This window comes from Physeter macrocephalus, chromosome 11, assembly GCF_002837175.3.
Source record: "Physeter macrocephalus isolate SW-GA chromosome 11, ASM283717v5, whole genome shotgun sequence".
NCBI lineage: Eukaryota > Metazoa > Chordata > Mammalia > Artiodactyla > Physeteridae > Physeter > Physeter macrocephalus.
In genome coordinates this window covers 5,640,423-5,659,285 of record NC_041224.1, presented here as the reverse complement: position 1 = coordinate 5,659,285, position 18,863 = coordinate 5,640,423, and the positions used below count along the sequence as shown (strand labels likewise).

The following is an 18,863-nucleotide window of genomic DNA, read 5'->3' as shown; positions in this document are numbered from 1 at the left end:
TGTGGGTTGGAGGTGGGGACAGGACAGTTCGCCCATCAGTGCATTTGCTGAGTGGGGTCCCAGAGAGAGAGAGAGAGAGACACAGAGCTCTGGGAAGCTGGTTACATGGTGGGTTGGTTTGTGAAAACAAACAAAACTTCACCAAAAAACTTCAGACATGCCGAAAAGTAGAAAGAATAGTACAGTGACTACCCGTAAGTCTACCTTAGGCACAACCGTTGGTAACGTTTTGCCCTGTGTGTCCTGGCCCCTGCTCCGAAGTACGTGGGAGTAGGTTGCAGATGTCTTTACTGTGTACCCGTAGGTACATCAGCAGGCATCTCTCCAAAGTGGCCTCAGGGGAGACATGCTCAGGGGGATACAATCTAGAAAGCTTAGGATTGGGGGTACAGATACGAGGTCCTGTTACACCCTGTGAGAGATGGCACAGAGGCACAAAGGCTTGGTTTACTATACTTCATTTGAGGCTCTCTGGCATTTTCCACCTCTCCTTTTGAGACTGGGAGATGGGTATGTGGTGAACACTGCTATATTTTAAGTAGAAACTTTTAAAAAAGTTTTCTACGTTTTCTTTTTTTCTTTATCAGAAAAAGTTTCAAGCGTGCTCAGTGGTTGAAGAGGCCGGCATTCTTGGGTGAGGTAGCTTCTCCCTGGGAGGAGAGAGAGGTCACTGCAGACGAGCTGGCCAGCCTCGCCCTCAAGGAGGAAGAGGGGCCAGGCCCTTGGATTGTGCTGAAGGCCCCCAGATCAGTGGAAGTCTGTGTGAGGAAGCAGGTGTGTGCCTGGTGCGAGTGTGGGGGGACAGTGCACCCCGGCAGGGCCCTGGCACCTGCAGGGCCTGCCTGCCTCGGGGTAGGGACGCTGGGGCAGGCGGGGAGCCGGAAGTGCCCGCGGGCACTGGGCATAGATGCTGACCTCTTAGTACCTTTGATTGGTCGCGAGTCTGCATACTCTGATCTGGTAAGTGTTTTACGTCATGATCAGTGGGCTTTGCAGCTCTCCCTCCTCTGGGCAGAAGTAGCGAGGGTGTGGGCAGAGGCATATAATACCCACCCTACTGTATATAAAATAGATAGCTACTAAGGACCTACTGTGTGGCTCAGGGAGCTCCGCTCAGTAATGGCCTATATGGGGAAAGAATCTAACAGAGTGGATATATGTATACGTATAGGACTCACTGTCTGTACACCTGAAACTGACACAACATTGTAAATCAACTAGACTCCAATAAAAAATAAAATAAAATAAAAATAAACAAAACAAACCAACAAAATATCATGGCAGGAATTGGTAATGGGTTCACTGTTGACTCATTCATTCTTTCATTCATTCAACAAACACTAGGGAGCCACCTCTTACTGTATACGGCAAGCTCTATTCTCAGACGCTAGGAATTCAGGCAGCAATACAGGCAGAAGTCCCTGCCTCTCCTGGCTGACATTCTAGCAGGAAAGACAGACAGTCGACTCGATAAACGAAACACACATAGTGATTAGACTGTGACGAGCATGAAGAAAAGACATCAAGTCGGGGTGGGGTTTGTGGGGAGATTCTGCAAAGGGGCCGCCCAGGGAGTCCCCTGAGATGCCGTTTGGGGAAGGACCCACGAAGACTGCCCGGGATCATAAAGTGCGTTTCCCTTTTGTCACATCGTGTCTTCCAGAGTGTGTTAGTACAAGACAGTGTGCCTACAAGTCCCCTCAAAGGCTTTGGTAGCGTTCTGTGGAATGTTCTTTTGTGTAAACGTTTCCCATGGTTTCTGAACAATGACTGGCACGTTACTTCCCTTAGCAACTTAATTTTTGTTCCTTCTTCATGTGGAACTTTGGAAATGTTAGCTTTTTCTCTTTTCTGTTCATTCATTTCATTCTGGAAATGAAAATAATCCTTTTCAGAGGTATGATATGCAGATTAAAAATTTACAAAGTATAGTCAGTAGATTCCGGCAACTAATATTAATGGCTTAAACATTGAGGTAGTTGAAGAAAATAACATTAAAAGGTATATGAACAATGAAATACTCAAAGTGAATTACCCTTGGGTATAACTGACTGAGTGTGAGATTCTCTGCTGTTTAATACCTGCAGGGCCAGTACAGAACAGATACTCTTGTCATCAATGTAGGATTCACCGGTTTTCTGTACAATGTAACGTTAGGGTTTTGAATTATTCTTACGGGGGTTATTCTCTTTGCTTTCAGCTTTGGATGTCATTAAAGTAGATGACGTCAGTGGTGATGCAGAGCTACCAAAATCAGTCAGTAACTGGGGAAATCTCTGTAGCGCCAGCAGGGAGAGGAGTTTATCTTTCTGTGGGTCTTGTCTTTTTTTTTTTTTTTTTTTGCGGTACGCGGGTCTCTCGTTGTGGCCTCTCCCATTGCGGAGCACAGGCTCCGGACGCGCAGGCTCAGCGGCCACGGCTCACGGGCCCAGCCGCTCCGCGGCACGTGGGATCCTCCCGGACCGGGGCACGAACCCGCGTCCCCTGCATCGGCAGGCGGACTCTCAACCACGGCGCCACCAGGGAAGCCCTTGTCCTTTTTATGTTAAAAAAAATCCAATTTGTGTTTCTTTATAGAGAAATAAATGATCAGGCTATACTTTAGGTTAGAGGCTTCTTTTATTATTATTAGCATATAAAATTAACTAATTTCCTTGTTTAAAAACCGAAATACATACTGTTTATAAAGTTCCTTCACTTGTGGAAATCCCCCCCCAGATGAGCATGTAAGAAAATAGGACATATAGGGACTTGAATAAAGTCTCACGTGCAAGAAGGTGAGGATTTCCTGTAAGAGTATTAAGACCACCGTGGAGGAGAATTTAGTACAAAGTTGTCTGTATTATAAATGAACAGGGTTTTTGAATTAGATATTTGCTTTTGTCACTATCTATGATAGCTTTAAAAAATACATATGTAAATACGCATTAACTATTGTGTATTACATTTAGTTTCACTCTTTGGTCCTGTCCTTATTTAGAAAATATAGTTAATGTTGGTAGCATGACATAATTAATATTTTGCAAATAAGAATTGATATTTGGGAAGCTTATTTTTTGATGGTTCTGTTGTAGGGCCTGAGAAACTGATGAAAGTAGACAGTTTGCATGATTTCTGTTGTCAGTAAACGAAATCATGTTTATAAATGTCCAGATTCATTGCAGATGTTTTTAGTAGGCTACATTTTAAGCAACTATTGTGTTGAACCACACAATATTTATTAGTACCCAGTAAATAACAGTGTGTGAATGCTTATTACATGATTTATGTTATTTAAAAATTATACCAGTGATTTCTGTACATGATCAGTTTATCCGTCAGGAAGGGCTAGGTTGACCTTCAGTAGCAAACGGCTCCAACACCGTGCTCATCTCTTGTTCATGCAGTGTGTCCATCGCGTGTTGGCAGGGGGCACTGTTCCACGACGTACTCTGTCAGGCAGCTGGAACGCTGGACAGCTGTGAAAGGCAAGGCGTCGAATCTCATGGTGGCTCTTAAATGCACCTTCCTGGAAGTGACAGACCTGTCTCCTTCGTGTTACTGGTCAAGGCATCAGGGGTCGGGCGGAGAAGGCGTGAAGTCTGGTGGCTCAAGAGCAAGCTAGAGGATGTGGATCTGAAATGTGCAGTTCCCTTACTTGTAAATAAAGAGGATAAAATAAAAGAAGGATATCAAGCAAAAGACTGAGAGAGTGGGGAAGCTAATATTTGAGCATCTGTTATGTTCCCAGTGCTTCAGATATGTCTCATTTGTTCATCACAAGACGTAATGAATCATAGAAATGATTTCCATTTGACACCAGAGGGAACTGAATAGGCGGGATTAAATTAAGAGTGAAGAGGCAGCGCTGTGTAGTGTGGTTACCAGCGTGGGCGCTGGATTCACACATGCTGATGGGAGAATCCCTTCAAGCTGTGGCTTAGAGCAAGTGGCTTAGAATTCAGTTTCCTCATCTGTAAGACAATGGTAATAGTCCTTATGCGATGAGATTATTGTGAGAATTAAATGAGACGTTGAGTTTTTAACCTCATGTCTGGGAAATTGGGTGCATTCAGTGTTATCTGTTGCTCACATTTGTGTGTGTATTTTTTCTTTTGTTTTATTTGGTTTCCCAAGGTCTCATATCTTGTAAGTTGTGTGTGTGTAGTAAGTGGTAGAATCAGGAGACTGGACTGTCTCCCACCAGAGCCTGTATTCTTTTCATTATAGGACGTTTAAACGTTTGCTAGATTAGAGAACGTGAAGTAGAGCGTGATGAAAACGTGGTTGAAGATTATTCATAAAGGCTGTCATCTGTTGATTGGCTCCTGTGGGTTATAGGTGTTGTACTTAACGTCGTTGCACGTACTCTCATTTCATTAAATCGTCTGGCCAAGACCATGGAGTCAGGAAGGCAGGGCTGGGCTCTCATCCGAGGTCTGTCCTGTGTCCAAATCTGCCCTCTCTTCATTAGGCTGTGCTGTCTCCCCGTAAGTAAAATAGTGAGGTTACGCTGACCGTGAAGGATCAGGTCAGAGCTCTTGGCAGGTTGGAGTTGGTCACATACAGAAGCGCTTCTGACTGGGGGCTGTGATGCAGTTTGGAGGACGTATGATGATACAGGCTCCATCCTCGAGGAGATCTAGTGGGGGATTGTAAGCCCAACGGAGATGCAGAATTACATCGATGTATCTTAATGATCAAAAACGATCGGTTTCTGCAGTAGAGGGGACTTCAGGGAGTGCTGGTGGGCTGCTGGGGAGGATCTGGAACTGAGACTCGGTCGAGGAAAATGCAGTGCAGAAGATACCATCCTCGCCTGCCCCCATCACATAGAGGAAAGAGTTTACTACAGCAAAGAAGTGGTTCGTTTATCGTTGATAGTGTAGTCTTGAAGACTGTCCAGGACTTTTTAGCGGTGGGTGGTAGAAGATAAACATGGTGAGAAAAGGTCGTTGTCAGAAGAGCGGCCTCACCGTGCGGCTGAGGCTGTGCACAGCACTGGAGAGGCTGCTGAGTTTCCCGAGCACGTCTGGAGAACAAGCACAGGGTCGCGGTGCACTGCTCGCGGCCGTGGCTCAGGTCGTCTGGCGTGGGGTCATGGCTGGTGAGCACCAGGTCGCTCCTTACACCTGGGCTTCCCGACGAGGGGCAGGTGAGGCGTGACGTGGCGCGTGCCGCGTAAGCCCTGATGCTGACGAATGGGGGTCAGTGCCCCTTCCCGTCAGGTGGAGCCCCGGGGTCCTGGGGCTCCTGCGACTGGCCGGGCAGCCTTGAAGCCCGAGTCTCCTAACCTGGGGGTTATAAAGCATTGTTTCTCTCATTTCCTCTCTTAAGTCTTCAGAGGTTTATAAAATTCTTTCAATGGGAGTCCTCTTTGCTGTCGCTTTGGTTTTTTCCTTTCCATTTGTGATACGTAAGTTTTGTATTACATAATAATTGAACCCTGGTGAGTTTGTAAAATGTGAGATGTTTTAATTTCTTGTAATTGTCCCCTTTTTTTGAAATCCAGAACTTTCTGGATTGGTTGTATAAAGCATATTTTTGTACATATGGCACCCTAATGCATTCATTGCCAGTTGTAAGTATATTTTTTTATTGTCTCTGTGTAGACAGAAATTGTAGAGAATTTTTTTATTGTCTGACAGAGTCTAAGATTCTTGGAATAGACAAAATTGAAATGTGATTTTGTTTATGATTAGGAATTGCATAGGTTAAAATTCCGTACCTATTATTTTGCATACATTTCTGCATAATAGGAAATTGACAAAAATTTGAACTTTCTTTGAATATTTAAAGAATAACCAATCAAGAAGTTGCTGGAAAGCATGCTGTTGGACCCTTAAGTCACTGGCAGATAGGGTATAATGTACAGGATGGTGTCAGCAAATCTGACCCTCTACTTCCTGGAAATAAAATTCTGTGGGAACAGGGTCACACCCACTCATTTGCATATTGTCTGTGTTGAGCCTGGAGACCACAAAGCCTAAAATGTTTACTGTCTGCCTTTTGTAGAACATTTGTGCCTGCTCTGGCCACAGACAGCAGTTCTCAAACTTTGGGGTCTCTGGACCTTTTTAGACTCTTAAAAATTATTGAAGACTCCGAAGTGTTTTGTTTATGTGTATTATATTGATATTTACTGTATTGGAAACTAAAACAGAGAAATTTTAAAAAGTCGTTTCAATTCACTTAAAAAGAACAATATTAAACTTGTTATATGTTAGCATAAATCATGTTTTTATGAAAAATAACCGTTTTCCAAAAAACCAAAAACATGAGTGAGTTGGGAATTCCTCTAATGCCTGCCGGACTAGAAGACAGTTACATTCTCAGATGTGTATACTTTTCATTTGTTGCTCTTGTAGTTGAAGGATATGAAGAAAAACCAATCTTACACAGATCTGTAGCTGGAAAAGGGAGTATTTCAGTAACCTGTTCAGGTAATTGTAGATGTTCTTTGTTACTGCAGTTGACCCTTGAACAATGTGAGGCTTAGGGGCGATAACTGTTCATGAAGTTGAAAATCCGCTTGTAACTTGTAGTTGGCCTTCTAGATCCATGGATTCAGTCAGCTGCGGATCCTGTAGTCCTGTTAAATCTATGTATAAGTGGAGCCATGCAGATCAAACCCGTTGTTGTTCAAGGATCAACTGTGCCTCAAAACTCGACATGTGGTAGTTTCAGTGTTGCAGTATGGACTCTGAAAATACATCAACAGACGTATCATATTGGAACTTTCAAATCTGTTGGTCTGTCCTGCGTTTTGACTGGATCTTTGATTCACACATTATTTTTTAAAATATTATGCATTGATAATTTCAAAAATATTGGTTCACTATCCACAGTTTGACACAATATAAAAAAAAAATCACATTTGCTCATATCACCACTGATCTTGGAAGAGCCTGTGGGTTTGGGGAAGCTGGTGGACCTGTGCAGAGCGGGAACTGGTTGCAGGGAGCTTGCATTTTGGTTAACACGGTGCCGTGCAAAACGAGGACCACCTCTAGTGGACACAGGTTTTATAAAATTCTGTTTTTTTGCTTGAGTGTTTATGCTTTATCATTAGCAATGCCTCGAGTCAGTTATTATTAATTTTACTACTTCATTAAGGACATTCTAAAATCAATGCCCTTCTGTCTTTTTTTTTTTTTTTTTTTTTTTTAAATGAGACTGTTTGGTAGTGAAGAATTAACTAGGACGGATAGTTTCCATTTGGTACTGTTATCTTGATTTGTGCTAAGGTACCCATGGTTTTGTCCACCAGTATTTTCATCATTGGTGCAAATGTCCACACATTGCAAAAGGCAAATAACATCTTGATGGTTTTATGAAAACAGTTTGACTTCAGGGACGCCTCTGAAAGGATCTCAGAGACCACTGGTGTCTGCAGACCAAACTTTGAGAACTGATGGTATAAAAGGTTTAAATACCACTTTCTGTAAGCAGATTGATGCCACCTACCTGTATTGCTTCCTGTATTTTCTAACAATTATAATTTATGAAGATTTGCTGCTTGCATTGGCTAATACAACTCATGCATCTTTCAGGTAGAGTTTTTTTTTTTTTTAATGTCAGGTTTGTTAAAAAAAAAAAGGTTTACTCTTTGTGTGTTATTGCTGTTAGGTTTTGAAAGTGTAAGTTGAGAGTATTTGTAACTCATGAAGTAATCTACCGTTGGATTACTGGGCACATTTACTGTCTCTTGAAATGATGGGATGTTACTATGATTATTAGGTTTTTTTTTTGTTTGTTTTTTGTCTTTGGTGGTACTTGGGCCTCTCACTGTTGTGGCCTCTCCCATAGCGGAGCACAGGCTCCAGACGCACAGGCTCAGCGGCCATGGCTCACGGGCCCAGCTGCTCCGTGGCATGTGGGATCTTCCCGGGCCGGGGCACGAACCCGTGTCCCCCGCATCGGCAGGCAGACTCTCAACCACTGTGCCACCAGGGAAGCCCCTGATTATTAGTTTATTTATGATGACAGATAATTAAAAGTTTTCATATTCTTGAATACTCTTCCAAATAGAGAGGGCGTGAGTTTGGAAAATTAGGTCCGGTGCCTGATTTCTCATTCATCTGTGTTAACCTCGTGTGTGTGTGTGAAATATTGTGATTTATATAATAAATATATATCTGGTGTTCTGTGTAACCGTTTCTGCTTCTAAAACCCTTGGAATTTCCTAAGTGATAAGAGTGGCAAAGGTGTCTTTCGTTTTTCCTAACTGCTTTCAGTCATGCCTTTGTTTATGTGACTTTTGGGACGCCCTTATGCATGGGGGCTGGGGGCCAGGGCAGCCAACCTTGATTGGAGGGCTGGAGCTTTCAGTCCCACCCCACAACCTCCAGGGAGGGGAGAGGGGCTGGATGTTGGGTTCAGGCGCCAGTGGGCCAGTGATTTATTTAGTCAACCATGCCTGTGTGACGAAGCCTCCATAAAACCCCAAAAGCCTAGGGTCTGGAGAGCTTCCATTCCAGGTTGTGGACACGTGGAGATTTGGGGGAGGGCGGCTCCCAGGGAAGGGGTGGGAGCTCCACCTCGCCCTGTGCAACTCTTCTGTCTGGCTGTTCCTCATCATTTCCTTTTACAGTTAACCAGCAACCTAATAAGTAAATGTTTTCCGGAGTTCTGTGAGCCCCTCGGGCAAATTCAGTGAACCTGAGGGAGCTGGGGGAAACTCTGTTTTGTAGTCAGTCAATCAGAAGCACAGGTGACAACCGGGGTTTGCAGGTGACATCAGAAGGGGGCCAGTCTTGTGGAGCTGAGCCCTTACCTTGTGGTATCTGGCCCTATCTCCAGGTAGACAGTGTCAGAACTGAGTTTAATTGTAGGTCGCCCAGCTGGTGTCACAGATCTGCCTGGGGTGTGGAAAACCACATCTGCTGTCAGAAGTGAAGTATTGATAGTGGAGGAGATACACAGGAGTGTGTGTGTGTGTGTGTGTGTGTGTGTGTGCGTGCGCACACATTAATAAAAGTTTTTGCAGATGGTTGTTTCACTGGGTGCAATTAAGACTTTTTTTTAGGGAAAACAAAAAACTTTCTGCTACAGACACTTGCACTTCTGTGGTTGACCACTAGATGTCATGAGTGCCCCGGGAGCCCTAAGGGTTGCCCAGGGCGGGTAGAAACTGAACATTGTAGGTTCTAGACCTTCACTGTTTCCATATGACGGATGCCAGAAGAACCTGATACAGTGTGATATATAGAAGCACGGTATGACTGGAATAATGAAATTTCAAAAATAAGCCCTTTTAAAGGAGGGTTGTAATAGTTCTATTGGGGATCGTAAATGCTTCAGGTGCACTTGACACTGCAGTTTCGTTCCTGGCGTTTGGGTCGCTCTCTTTTTTATGGAAAGATGGATTGAACTTCAATTTAAGAATATTCGGTAATCCCTCTCAGGACGTACTGTAACAGCTGGTATTTTTGTGTTGTAGTAAATCGATTCCATACAACAGTCAGTAATAATCATGGCTGGATTCTGACAAATTCCAAAGCATTTTAAATAAGTTTAGCCAAAGAAAATAGCATGATTACTACAGAAATTCAGCTCAGTTTGAAAGTTAAACCCAGCAACTCTGCCTCGTTCCACAGAATATTAACCATTTTCCTGGTTGGGATTTTATCAAACCATTTTTTTTTTTATTAATATACTTGTGTATGTTCTGAGAAGATAATTATCTTGTAGCATATATTTCTTAAATAAGATAACTTTGGAAAAAACTTAACCTTGATTGTTTATTGTGAAATAAAAGATGAGAAATACTGTGATAAAATCTTTTGTATATGGCGTACGTGGAAAGCTGCAGCATCAACTCAGGAGGATATTTTGATGTGAAATGTAAGGTGGTTTTAGTATTAATAGGATGTTTGTTTTAAGCATAAATTGGCTTATATGGTGCATGTGGTTTATGAAATTGAAACATTGTAAGTTCTTTAAGGCTTGAAGAAAGTTGTAGTTTGCATGCTATAGATTATATAGTATGTGTATTTCTGTAGTTAGGTAATCTGTACCGTACAAATTATGATTTATGGCATAAAGAGCTTAAATTACATACATACACACTATAATAAATACCTACCTACATACCTACGTATATGCCTTTTGTCCTAATGGTAGAAATATGTGTGCATATACTTTACAAGTTATAACCGTTTTTCCCTTTTTTCTCAGCAGCAAAACAAAAGTTTACTAATTGAATACGTTTTTTAAATTATGTATGGTCTGTTTTTTATTTTCTTTGCGTTTGAATCGAGGAGCACTTTATGTAGTTGAATCTTAATCCTGATTGTTAGGATAACTTACGAACACAAAGCAGAGTTGCCTTTTAAAATTATTAGGGAAAACAGTTTCAGAGACCGGCACTAATGAAGCCTTGCTTTACCTTTTTCTGTCTTATTTTTAGCTTAGTGATTTATATTTTCACTTGGTATTTAAAATAACTGCCTTCATATTTTTAATTAACACAGAGGATCTCTGTAGGAATTTGTATGTGTATTTTAACTACGTCGTCAGCCTTTGTAATGTAAAACAAAACTCAAGACACTGCACCGGGTTGCCAGGTCCAAGATAGTCTGTTTGATGGTGAATATTTTTATGCTAACGTTTACTTTGTTAATTAAAAAGTTAATTTAGAAGGCTTTAGTAGAATCTTATAGTTTGAATTTTTTCATGAGGAATTTGGCAAGCTCATTTTCTTTATTCTGTAATATGAATCAGCAATTTAAAGGCTTTAAGAATTGAAGTGAGCCAGTTTTTCAAATGTTTACAGTATCTGTTTTTCTTGTTAATATACGTTAAAATATGCTTTTAAATCACCGAAACTTGCTTTATAGAGAACTGGGGAAAATGCATTAAAAAGTGAATTTAAACATGTTGTGTGGTTCTTCTGATTTCTGAAAAATGTAAATGCGGTGTATTTTCCGTTATTAGGCAGCCGTGGTCCAAATTTAAACCACATGGCGTCCTCCTAGGTGTAGGCCAATGTAAATTTTAATCTTGCTACTTTTATGTTTTCATTTTATAATCTCATTACCTGAATTTAAAAAAACCCAGTCGTAATAGTTAGCATTCATTGTTTGAAGGGTGTTCATTGGATTATCCGACAGTTCTAAATTGCTGTTCTCTTCATTTGCATATAAGGAAGTGAAGGCTTAATAAGATTAAATAACTTGTCCAAGATCACAGAGCTAGCAGGATTAGAGATTAAGCAAACACTAGAGCCCTTGCTTTTAGTTACTGTAATATAGTGCCTTTACTGCTTATTTTGCGATAAATGTTACTTAAAATAGTTATTTAAAAAATTGATATTTTCCAAGATACATCAAAGCTTAGTTTTTACTAAAACAGTTTATTTTCATATATTAGCTTGGATTGTTAGGTTGAGTTTAGATTATCAACAGTTCTGTAAATCTATAATATCTTGCTTCAATTCTAGTATTCTTTCAAGGTTGTTTGTAATCTTCAGTTAGAGAACTTTGCAGTTGTCGTATTAGGATGAGTTACGTAAAAAAATTACAATTAGTTATAAGTGGTTGACAATTGAGAGAATCTCTGCTCTACATTTAGGAATACAGTTTTGAATTCTAACAGAAGGGAGGAATTTTAGAATGACATTGGCTTACAAAAGCTTCCTCAAGTTCTCCATCTATTCAGTCAGTGGTTCTCAAACCAACTGTAAAAATCTTTAAGGAAACCTTGACACATTCACGAAGAACTTTCATGTTTTTAATTAGAAATCCCACGTCGAAATAAAAAACTCTCCCATTTCATATTTGTCTGTGGTCTGTAGAAGAAATTGTGAAGATTGTGATCTCCCTAATAAAGTGTTGGAATCAGCATTTTGAATTAGTTACAGAAAGTTGCAATTTAGTAATCTTGCCTCTTCTATTTTTAATGTGTTCCTTTTCTTTGTAGAAACGGACTGCAGGAGACATAGATCCGGGTAGACAGCGTGGCTGCAGGCCTTGGGGTTGGCATCCCTGCCGCCTTTGAACGGAGCAGCGTGTTGGCAGTTCAGGGCCCAGCTCAGCCCGCATCCTGCGTCCTGCACCCCGCATCCTGCACCCCGCATCCCGCATCATGCCCGCGCTGTCCGCAGGCTCGGGGAGCGACACAGGTATGGAGCCCGTGAGGGGCCCTTTTCCTCCCATCCTCACGAATCGTCCAGTTCACAGTGAAAACCGGCATTGCTTTAAGCGACTGCAGACAGGCTTGTCTTTCTGAAACCAAAGTGAGGGCCATCGTGGTCTCAGGATAAACTGGGGGGCGTGGGCGGGCCGCCTTCTCGGGTACTGACGGCCCCGGGCTGATGCTCTTGTGCTGTCTTGCATTTTGGGATAATGCTGTACATTTACATTTCTTTTTTTTAAAAATAAGTGTTTTAAAGATACAGAAGGGTGTGGAAAATATCATGGTACTCATATTACCTGTCACTCTACTTTAATCATAGCTATGAATTTATTTGGCCGTATTTGCTCAGACCTCTCATTTTTTCCCCCCATTTTTCTATTTTCTTTCTTTCTGTCCAGAGGTGAAAACTGTTCTGAAGTTGATATATGTCATTAAAGAACTCAATTAAAACAAGCACGTTGTTAATCAGTTGTAAGACTTAGTGATACTTAAAGATTTACAAGAAAGGGAAAAAAACTCATGCATGTATGTATGTGTGAAATCCCCTCTTTCTGACCTGATTTAGAAGGTGGGATGGGGGTGGTCAGTGCCCCTTGGAAGCCCTTTTCTGGGGTTCCCCGGAATCAGCACTTTAGAAAAATGTAGATTCCTGGACCCTCCTCAGAATTATTAAAACAGAATGCGAGTGGGGTTGGGGAGCTGTAGCTTGCTTTTTTTTTTTTTTTTTTTTTGCGGTACGCGGGCCTCTCACTGTTGTGGCCTCTCCCGCTGCGGGGCACAGGCTCCGGACGCGCAGGCTCAGCGGCCGTGGCTCACGGGCCCAGCCGCTCCGCGGCACGTGGGATCCTCCCGGACCGGGGCGCGAACCCGCGTCCCCTGCATCGGCAGGCGGACTCTCGACCACTGCGCCACCAGGGAAGCCCTGTAGCTTGCATTTTAAAGACCACTCGGAAGAGGGGGTGGCACAGAGTGTGGCTAAAGGGATGGGCTTTGTTGCACTGACCACACTGAGGTAGTTGGTCCCATTAACACCCTTCTGTAACCAGCTGAGATATGTCTTGTCCTGGACAGTCACTGGCACCCTAATTTGTAAAGAGCCGAATCACAAATGTGATTTTGTGTTGTGTTAGGTGACACTGGCCTTCTCGTGTGCACTGTTTGCCCGTATCATTCTTTGCTATTTCAAGCAGAGCCATACTTACACTTTGGCGAGTTTTTTCTTGTCTTTATCCATCAAGAATGATGTTTTTCTCCTGTGATTTACACTGAGGATTAGCTTTTCTTAGGAAGTGATTTTGATTTTTAAATTACATAAAAATCTTTTTTTCTCAAGACGTGAACTTGGAAGCAGCTCCTTTGGACAAAATTTTTTTTTCTTTTCAGTTTTTATATAGTCCCACATTGTGTTCCACTATATAAAATGAATGATTTAAGTTTCTGTAGTGGTTTGGGAAATTATAGATAAAATTTATTTGAACCATAAATTTACTACAGTTTATGTAGTAAATAAGTTTTCCGCCTTGCCGTTCACCAAAAAATGCCTTAGTTTAATTGAATGCAAAATGTTGTTGATTACACGTAACATGGGGAATGATTAAAGTGGCAGTTTAGGCGTCAGCCGTGAAAAATGCCATAGGCTATTTAGAATGGAAAAAGGGCTCAAGCGGGCATAGCTGTGGCCCGCTTGGTGCAAACCTAAAATACTGCTGCGACTCAACTCCCGGCTTTGCAATAGTTTTTGACCAGTGCGTCCCAATAAGGTTTGCGTTGGGCAGAGGAGATTGTTTTAAGAGTCACTGCATTCGGGGGAGCCCCAGGGTGTGGGCACCCATCAGATGCTGCGTGCCCTTGTCCTTCCTTGTAGACCAGATGCCGTTGATCAGTCAAGGGTCATTGTTACTGTCAGCCGTGTTGCTTAGCGATGGTCTCCAGGGGAACGGCGTTAGCATAGCTGAAGGGCGGATCTCACGCAGTGGGAGAGGGCTCGACTCACAGTGGCCCCAGTGCACGCGTGGTGCTCACGTGGGGAAGTGCTTGCTGTGTAAACTTCCACCACTTCCTCCTCTTCTGAGAGCAAACAGTGAGTTACACAAGTAATGCATAAAACTACACAGATTAAAAAAAAGGAAAGAAACCCTTCCTACATGCTCTTCCCCTTCCCCCAGTCTCCTTTTCTTTCTCAGTTTGATGAGTATCCTGCAAGAATTTTCTGTACATTAAACACTTGTGTGCCTTCGTAAGTAAATGTGTGTGTACGTAAGTGTATTGTTTTGTCTTTTTTTCTTATTTTTTAATGACAGATTCTGTCATACTTTATGGATTGTTCTGTGACTTTCCACACCAAGTAAAGTCTCGAAGAGGTATTTCTATGATATGTGTGTGTGCATACATCTGTATATATAGATAAACATAGATCCTCCAAATTCTTTTCAACTAATGCATAGTTTTCCATTGTGTTACATTACATTGTGTAATGAACCAGACTACTCTTAATGAAAGCCTTGGTTTTGTTCCTTTTGTAGTATTTTAGGAGAAAAGATGTACACATTTAATGGATGTTGTCAAATTGTCCTCCAGAGGTGTTAAACCACTTAATCCTTGGACAGTACCTTAAAAATCGTTTCCCCCATGTTCTTGGCAATATTCAGTGTTATGCCCTTATAATTTTTACCAATCTGATGGGGAAAATATGGTATCTTAAGTGTGAAATGTGCATTACTACCAACATTGAGCACATTTCCCTTTGTTTAATGGCCATTATTCCTCTGTGATTTGTTTGTTCTTATCCTTTCCCCATTATTCTATTGGTTTATCATTTTCTTATTTATTTGCAGTATTTCTTTATTTGTATTTTGTGTATTAACCCTTTGGGTCATTTTAGGTTGAACACCATTTCCTCTGGTCAGTCATTTGTCCTTTTTTTCTTCCTTAAATAGTATCATTTTAAAAATAGAAGTTGGAAACTTTTATGTGGACAAACCAATATTTTCTGTGTGGTGAATGCTTTTTTCCTTCTGCTTAAGAAGGTCTTTCCAACCTAAGGCAGGATTGAGAAGATAGTCTCTAAGATCTTCTTTTAATAATTAAAATTTTGGGACTTCCCTGGCGGTCCAGTGGTTAAGACTCCGTGTTCCCAATGTAGAGGGCGCAGGTTCGATCCCTGGTGGGGGGACTGAGACCCTGCATGCCGCACGGCATGGCCTAAAAAAATAATAATAATAATAATTTTTAAAATTTGTTTCTACACATTTGGAATTTCAGTCCAACTAGTTTACATGTGGAATGAGACAGTAATCAAATCTTAACATATTTCCCACGTGAAGAGCCAGTAGTCTCAAAATCACTCACTCAATAGCCCAACCTTTTTACATAAATGTGTATTAGCCCCTCTCGTGTATACCTATGTTCTGGGTTTTCTTTCTTAGCTATTATGATCTGGTGATCTTATTTTAAAAAATTATTTTTAAATGAACTTTATTATTATTATTATTTATTTATTTATTTTTTTTGCGGTACGCGGGCCTCCCTCTGCTGCGGCCTCTCCCTCTTCCCGGACCGGGGCACGAACCCGGTTCCCCTGCATCGGCAGGCGGACGCGCAACCACTGCGCCACCAGGGAAGCCCTGAACTTTATTTTTAGAGTAATTTTAGATTTAGAGAATGATTATGAAGATAAGACAGAGAGTTCCAATATCCTTTATACTTGTTGCCCTGATCATTAACATCTTACCTTTGTTTGGTACATTCATTTCAATTAGAAAATCAATACTGATACTTTATTATTAGTTAAAATCTATACTTTATTCAGACTTTCTTAGTTTTCCGTTAATGTCCTTTTTGGGGTCCAGGGTCTCACATATTTAGTTGAACTTGTCCCATTAGGCTCCTCTTGGCTGTGAAGTTTCCTTAGGCTTTCCTTGTGTTTGACGACCTTGACCGTTTTCGAGAGTAGTACTGGTCAGATATGTAGCGGAATTCCCTCTGTTGGAATTTGTCTGATGTAAAGTGCCGCTGTCGTCATATTGTACGTTAAGGGGACGTGCTGTCGACTTGGTTTATGACCGTCGATGCTGATTAAGTGGCTGACGTGATGTTCGCCGCATCTCCCCACTGCAAAGTGACTCTGTCTGCCCACCCTGTCCCGCTGTGCTCTGGGGAAGGACGTCTGCGTGCCTCTCACATTCGAAGGGAGCGTGTCCTGCCCCCTCTCCTTCAGGGTGACGTATCCCTGTAACTTGTTTGGAATACTTTCTCTCTTCTCTCCCATTAATTTATTCAATCCTTTTTCATATCCGTGTGGACTCTTGGATGTTTATTGACACTTTGGGACATTATTCAATTCTACTTCACTTATTTTGTTGTTCAAATTGTCCCAGCTTTGGGGCCACTGGGAGCTTTTTCAGTTGGTTTCTTTGACGTATCCCTATCCACGGGGGCTTGTTTTAAACGCTTCCTTACTTTGGGCATGACGGGATGCTCCAGGTTAATCTTGCGGTGCCCCATCCAGAATCAGCCATTTCTCAAAGGACCACCAGCTCCTTTTATTAGGGAATGGGATTAGAAACCAAGATCTGGATGATAGGTTTGCACAGTGTTTTTTCTTTTAGTCCCTCTCATCTGGCAGAGCAAAGAAATCCATGTGTGTATACTGACCTGTGTTATACATGCACATATATGAACATTTCTATGTGCAATCATCTGTAAGTATATTAAGCTACATATGAGTTCTTACTGGTGTCTCCAACTCTAATCCATAGGAAATGGATCATTGTAGCCTCCTTCCCTTGTCTGTAAATTCACTCCGGCTACCACCACCCACCACGCACCATCTGTCTACTGAATTATTCAGCCCAGTGTGCGTGTGTAGTAGTGTCCAAACTGTTACCTGTCCCTCCTTGGGACACAGCTTTTATCAATTAGAGAGTTGATCTTGTTTTCGTTCCTGTGATAGTACCATTTTGTTTTTAATCTTATGAAATCGTTCTTTTCCTGCATAGTAGCTGTGTTAGTTTTACAAATTCATTAGGTCTGAATTTCACAAATATCATATAATGTGGAATATAATATATATATACAGAAATGCGTATAAAACTTTCATAGCACAGTTTTAAGAGTGATTATAATGCCAACATCCATGTGGCCGCCACCGGAGGAAAGAAACTGAACCCCTGAGAGCATCCCGTGCGCTTCCTCCGCTCACTGCCTCCCCAGCCGCCATGGCGACGGACAAAGAAGAAGATCCTGCCTCACGGTGTACACATAACCTATGTTTTAAGCATCCCTAGGCACTTTGGTTTAATTTCGCCCATTGTTGAGCTTTATGAATGGAATTCTACCACATGAACTTTTTTTAGGTTAGTGGTGACTATTTAGAATGAGGAAAAACATAACAAATTACAAATTTTTAAAAGTGGATACGTAAAATAAATATTACAAAATCCAGGGGAAAGGCATAATATTTTAGTGAACTGCCTGACATACCTCTATACTTGGTTTCCTTCTTTATTTCTTGGCTGTGTATTTTTTGATTGCCTCTTCCTATGACAGTGATTTTGCAATATTTAAGAGAAGAGAAAGGCGGTCCAGCCTGCAAAGGAGAAGTGCAGGATTCTTGTGTAGACAGTACTCCTGACACACAGTAGCTCTCACTCCAGGTGTGTGGGTTTCCCTGACACCGAGCGGTTCTCTGCAGCACCAGCTGGGTGTCCCAGAGCTCGGTTCTGACACACGCTGGCGGTCTCGCAGACCTCACAGGCTCAGTCCCCGTAAGACGCCCCAACTTCAGATACCACTTACAAGTAATAGGCCCCCAGGTTGCCCACAGCTTCTGTCTAGCGTGGCTGCAAAGTGGGGTCCCACAGCCTCCTCCTTGCATTCTGTCCTTTGCTAGAACAGCTCACAGAATTAAGGGAAAGATTTAACTCATCCTTGTCAGGTTACTGTGTAATAAAAGACAGGATGAAGGATACAGACGAGGAGATACGTAGGGTGAGGTCTGGAAGGGTCCAGAGATCAGGAGACTCCGTCCCTGTGGAGTTGGGGTCCGTCACCCTCCTGTGTGTAGAAGTGTTCACCAACACAGAAGCTCGCTGAACGCCACAGTACTGGGATTTTTATGGTGGCTTCACCACATGGGCGTGACCCGTTATTCACTCCACATTCAGCCCCTTTCCTCCTCCAGGACGTGGGAAAGACCCTGTCACTCCATATTCCGTATCTGTTGCTCATGGTGGTCCATATGTAGTGGTAGCTCATGGTAGTTTTAATTTGCACTTCTTGGTTATGTATGAGGTTGAACACATTTTCACATTGGCCATTTCGATTTTCTCTTTCGTGAAGAACCGATTTAAATCTTTTGCTTATTTTCCGATTGCCTGGTCTTCTGTGTAGGACATTCTTCTGTGTCCTGGATTCCGTCCTTTGTCAGCTTTGCTGGCTGACAGCTGTTTTCTCGTGTTCCGTGGCCTGTCTTCTCATTCTTCTTGCCGCCTGCGCTAGTCCGTGCGCAGAAGTCACACATTTCAGTGCGGCTCCTCACCACGTCCTTTATGGTGAGTGATTTCTGTATTTTAGTCATGAACTCGTTCCTTAGCCTATGGTCAGGAGGTTATTCCTTTTTCCTTTTACAGTTTTTTTTTTTTTTTTGCGGTGCGCGGGCCTCCCTCTGCTGCGGCCTCTCCCGTTGCGGAGCACAGGCTCCGGACGCGCAGGCTCAGCGGCCATGGCTCACGGGCCCAGCCGCCCCG

General features: G+C 42.3%; 1 protein-coding gene across 11 annotated transcripts in view; it reads left to right on the top strand.

Annotated features, from left to right (window-relative positions):
• MPP7 (MAGUK p55 scaffold protein 7) overlaps positions 1 to 18,863 on the top strand; it is a 276,448-nt gene that overhangs the window by 44,682 nt on the left and 212,903 nt on the right. For 10 of the 11 annotated variants that reach the window (XR_008618461.1, XR_008618460.1, XM_055087706.1 and 7 more), the window contains one exon: positions 11,902 to 12,103. Coding sequence is in view for 8 of the 11 variants with exons in the window: in XM_055087706.1 (XP_054943681.1) it covers positions 12,067 to 12,103 (37 nt within the window). In the remaining 3 variants the exon portion in view is untranslated. Of the gene's footprint in view, positions 1 to 11,901; positions 12,104 to 18,863 lie in introns of those variants that run through there. The other variant, XM_055087708.1, reaches the window with a different exon arrangement.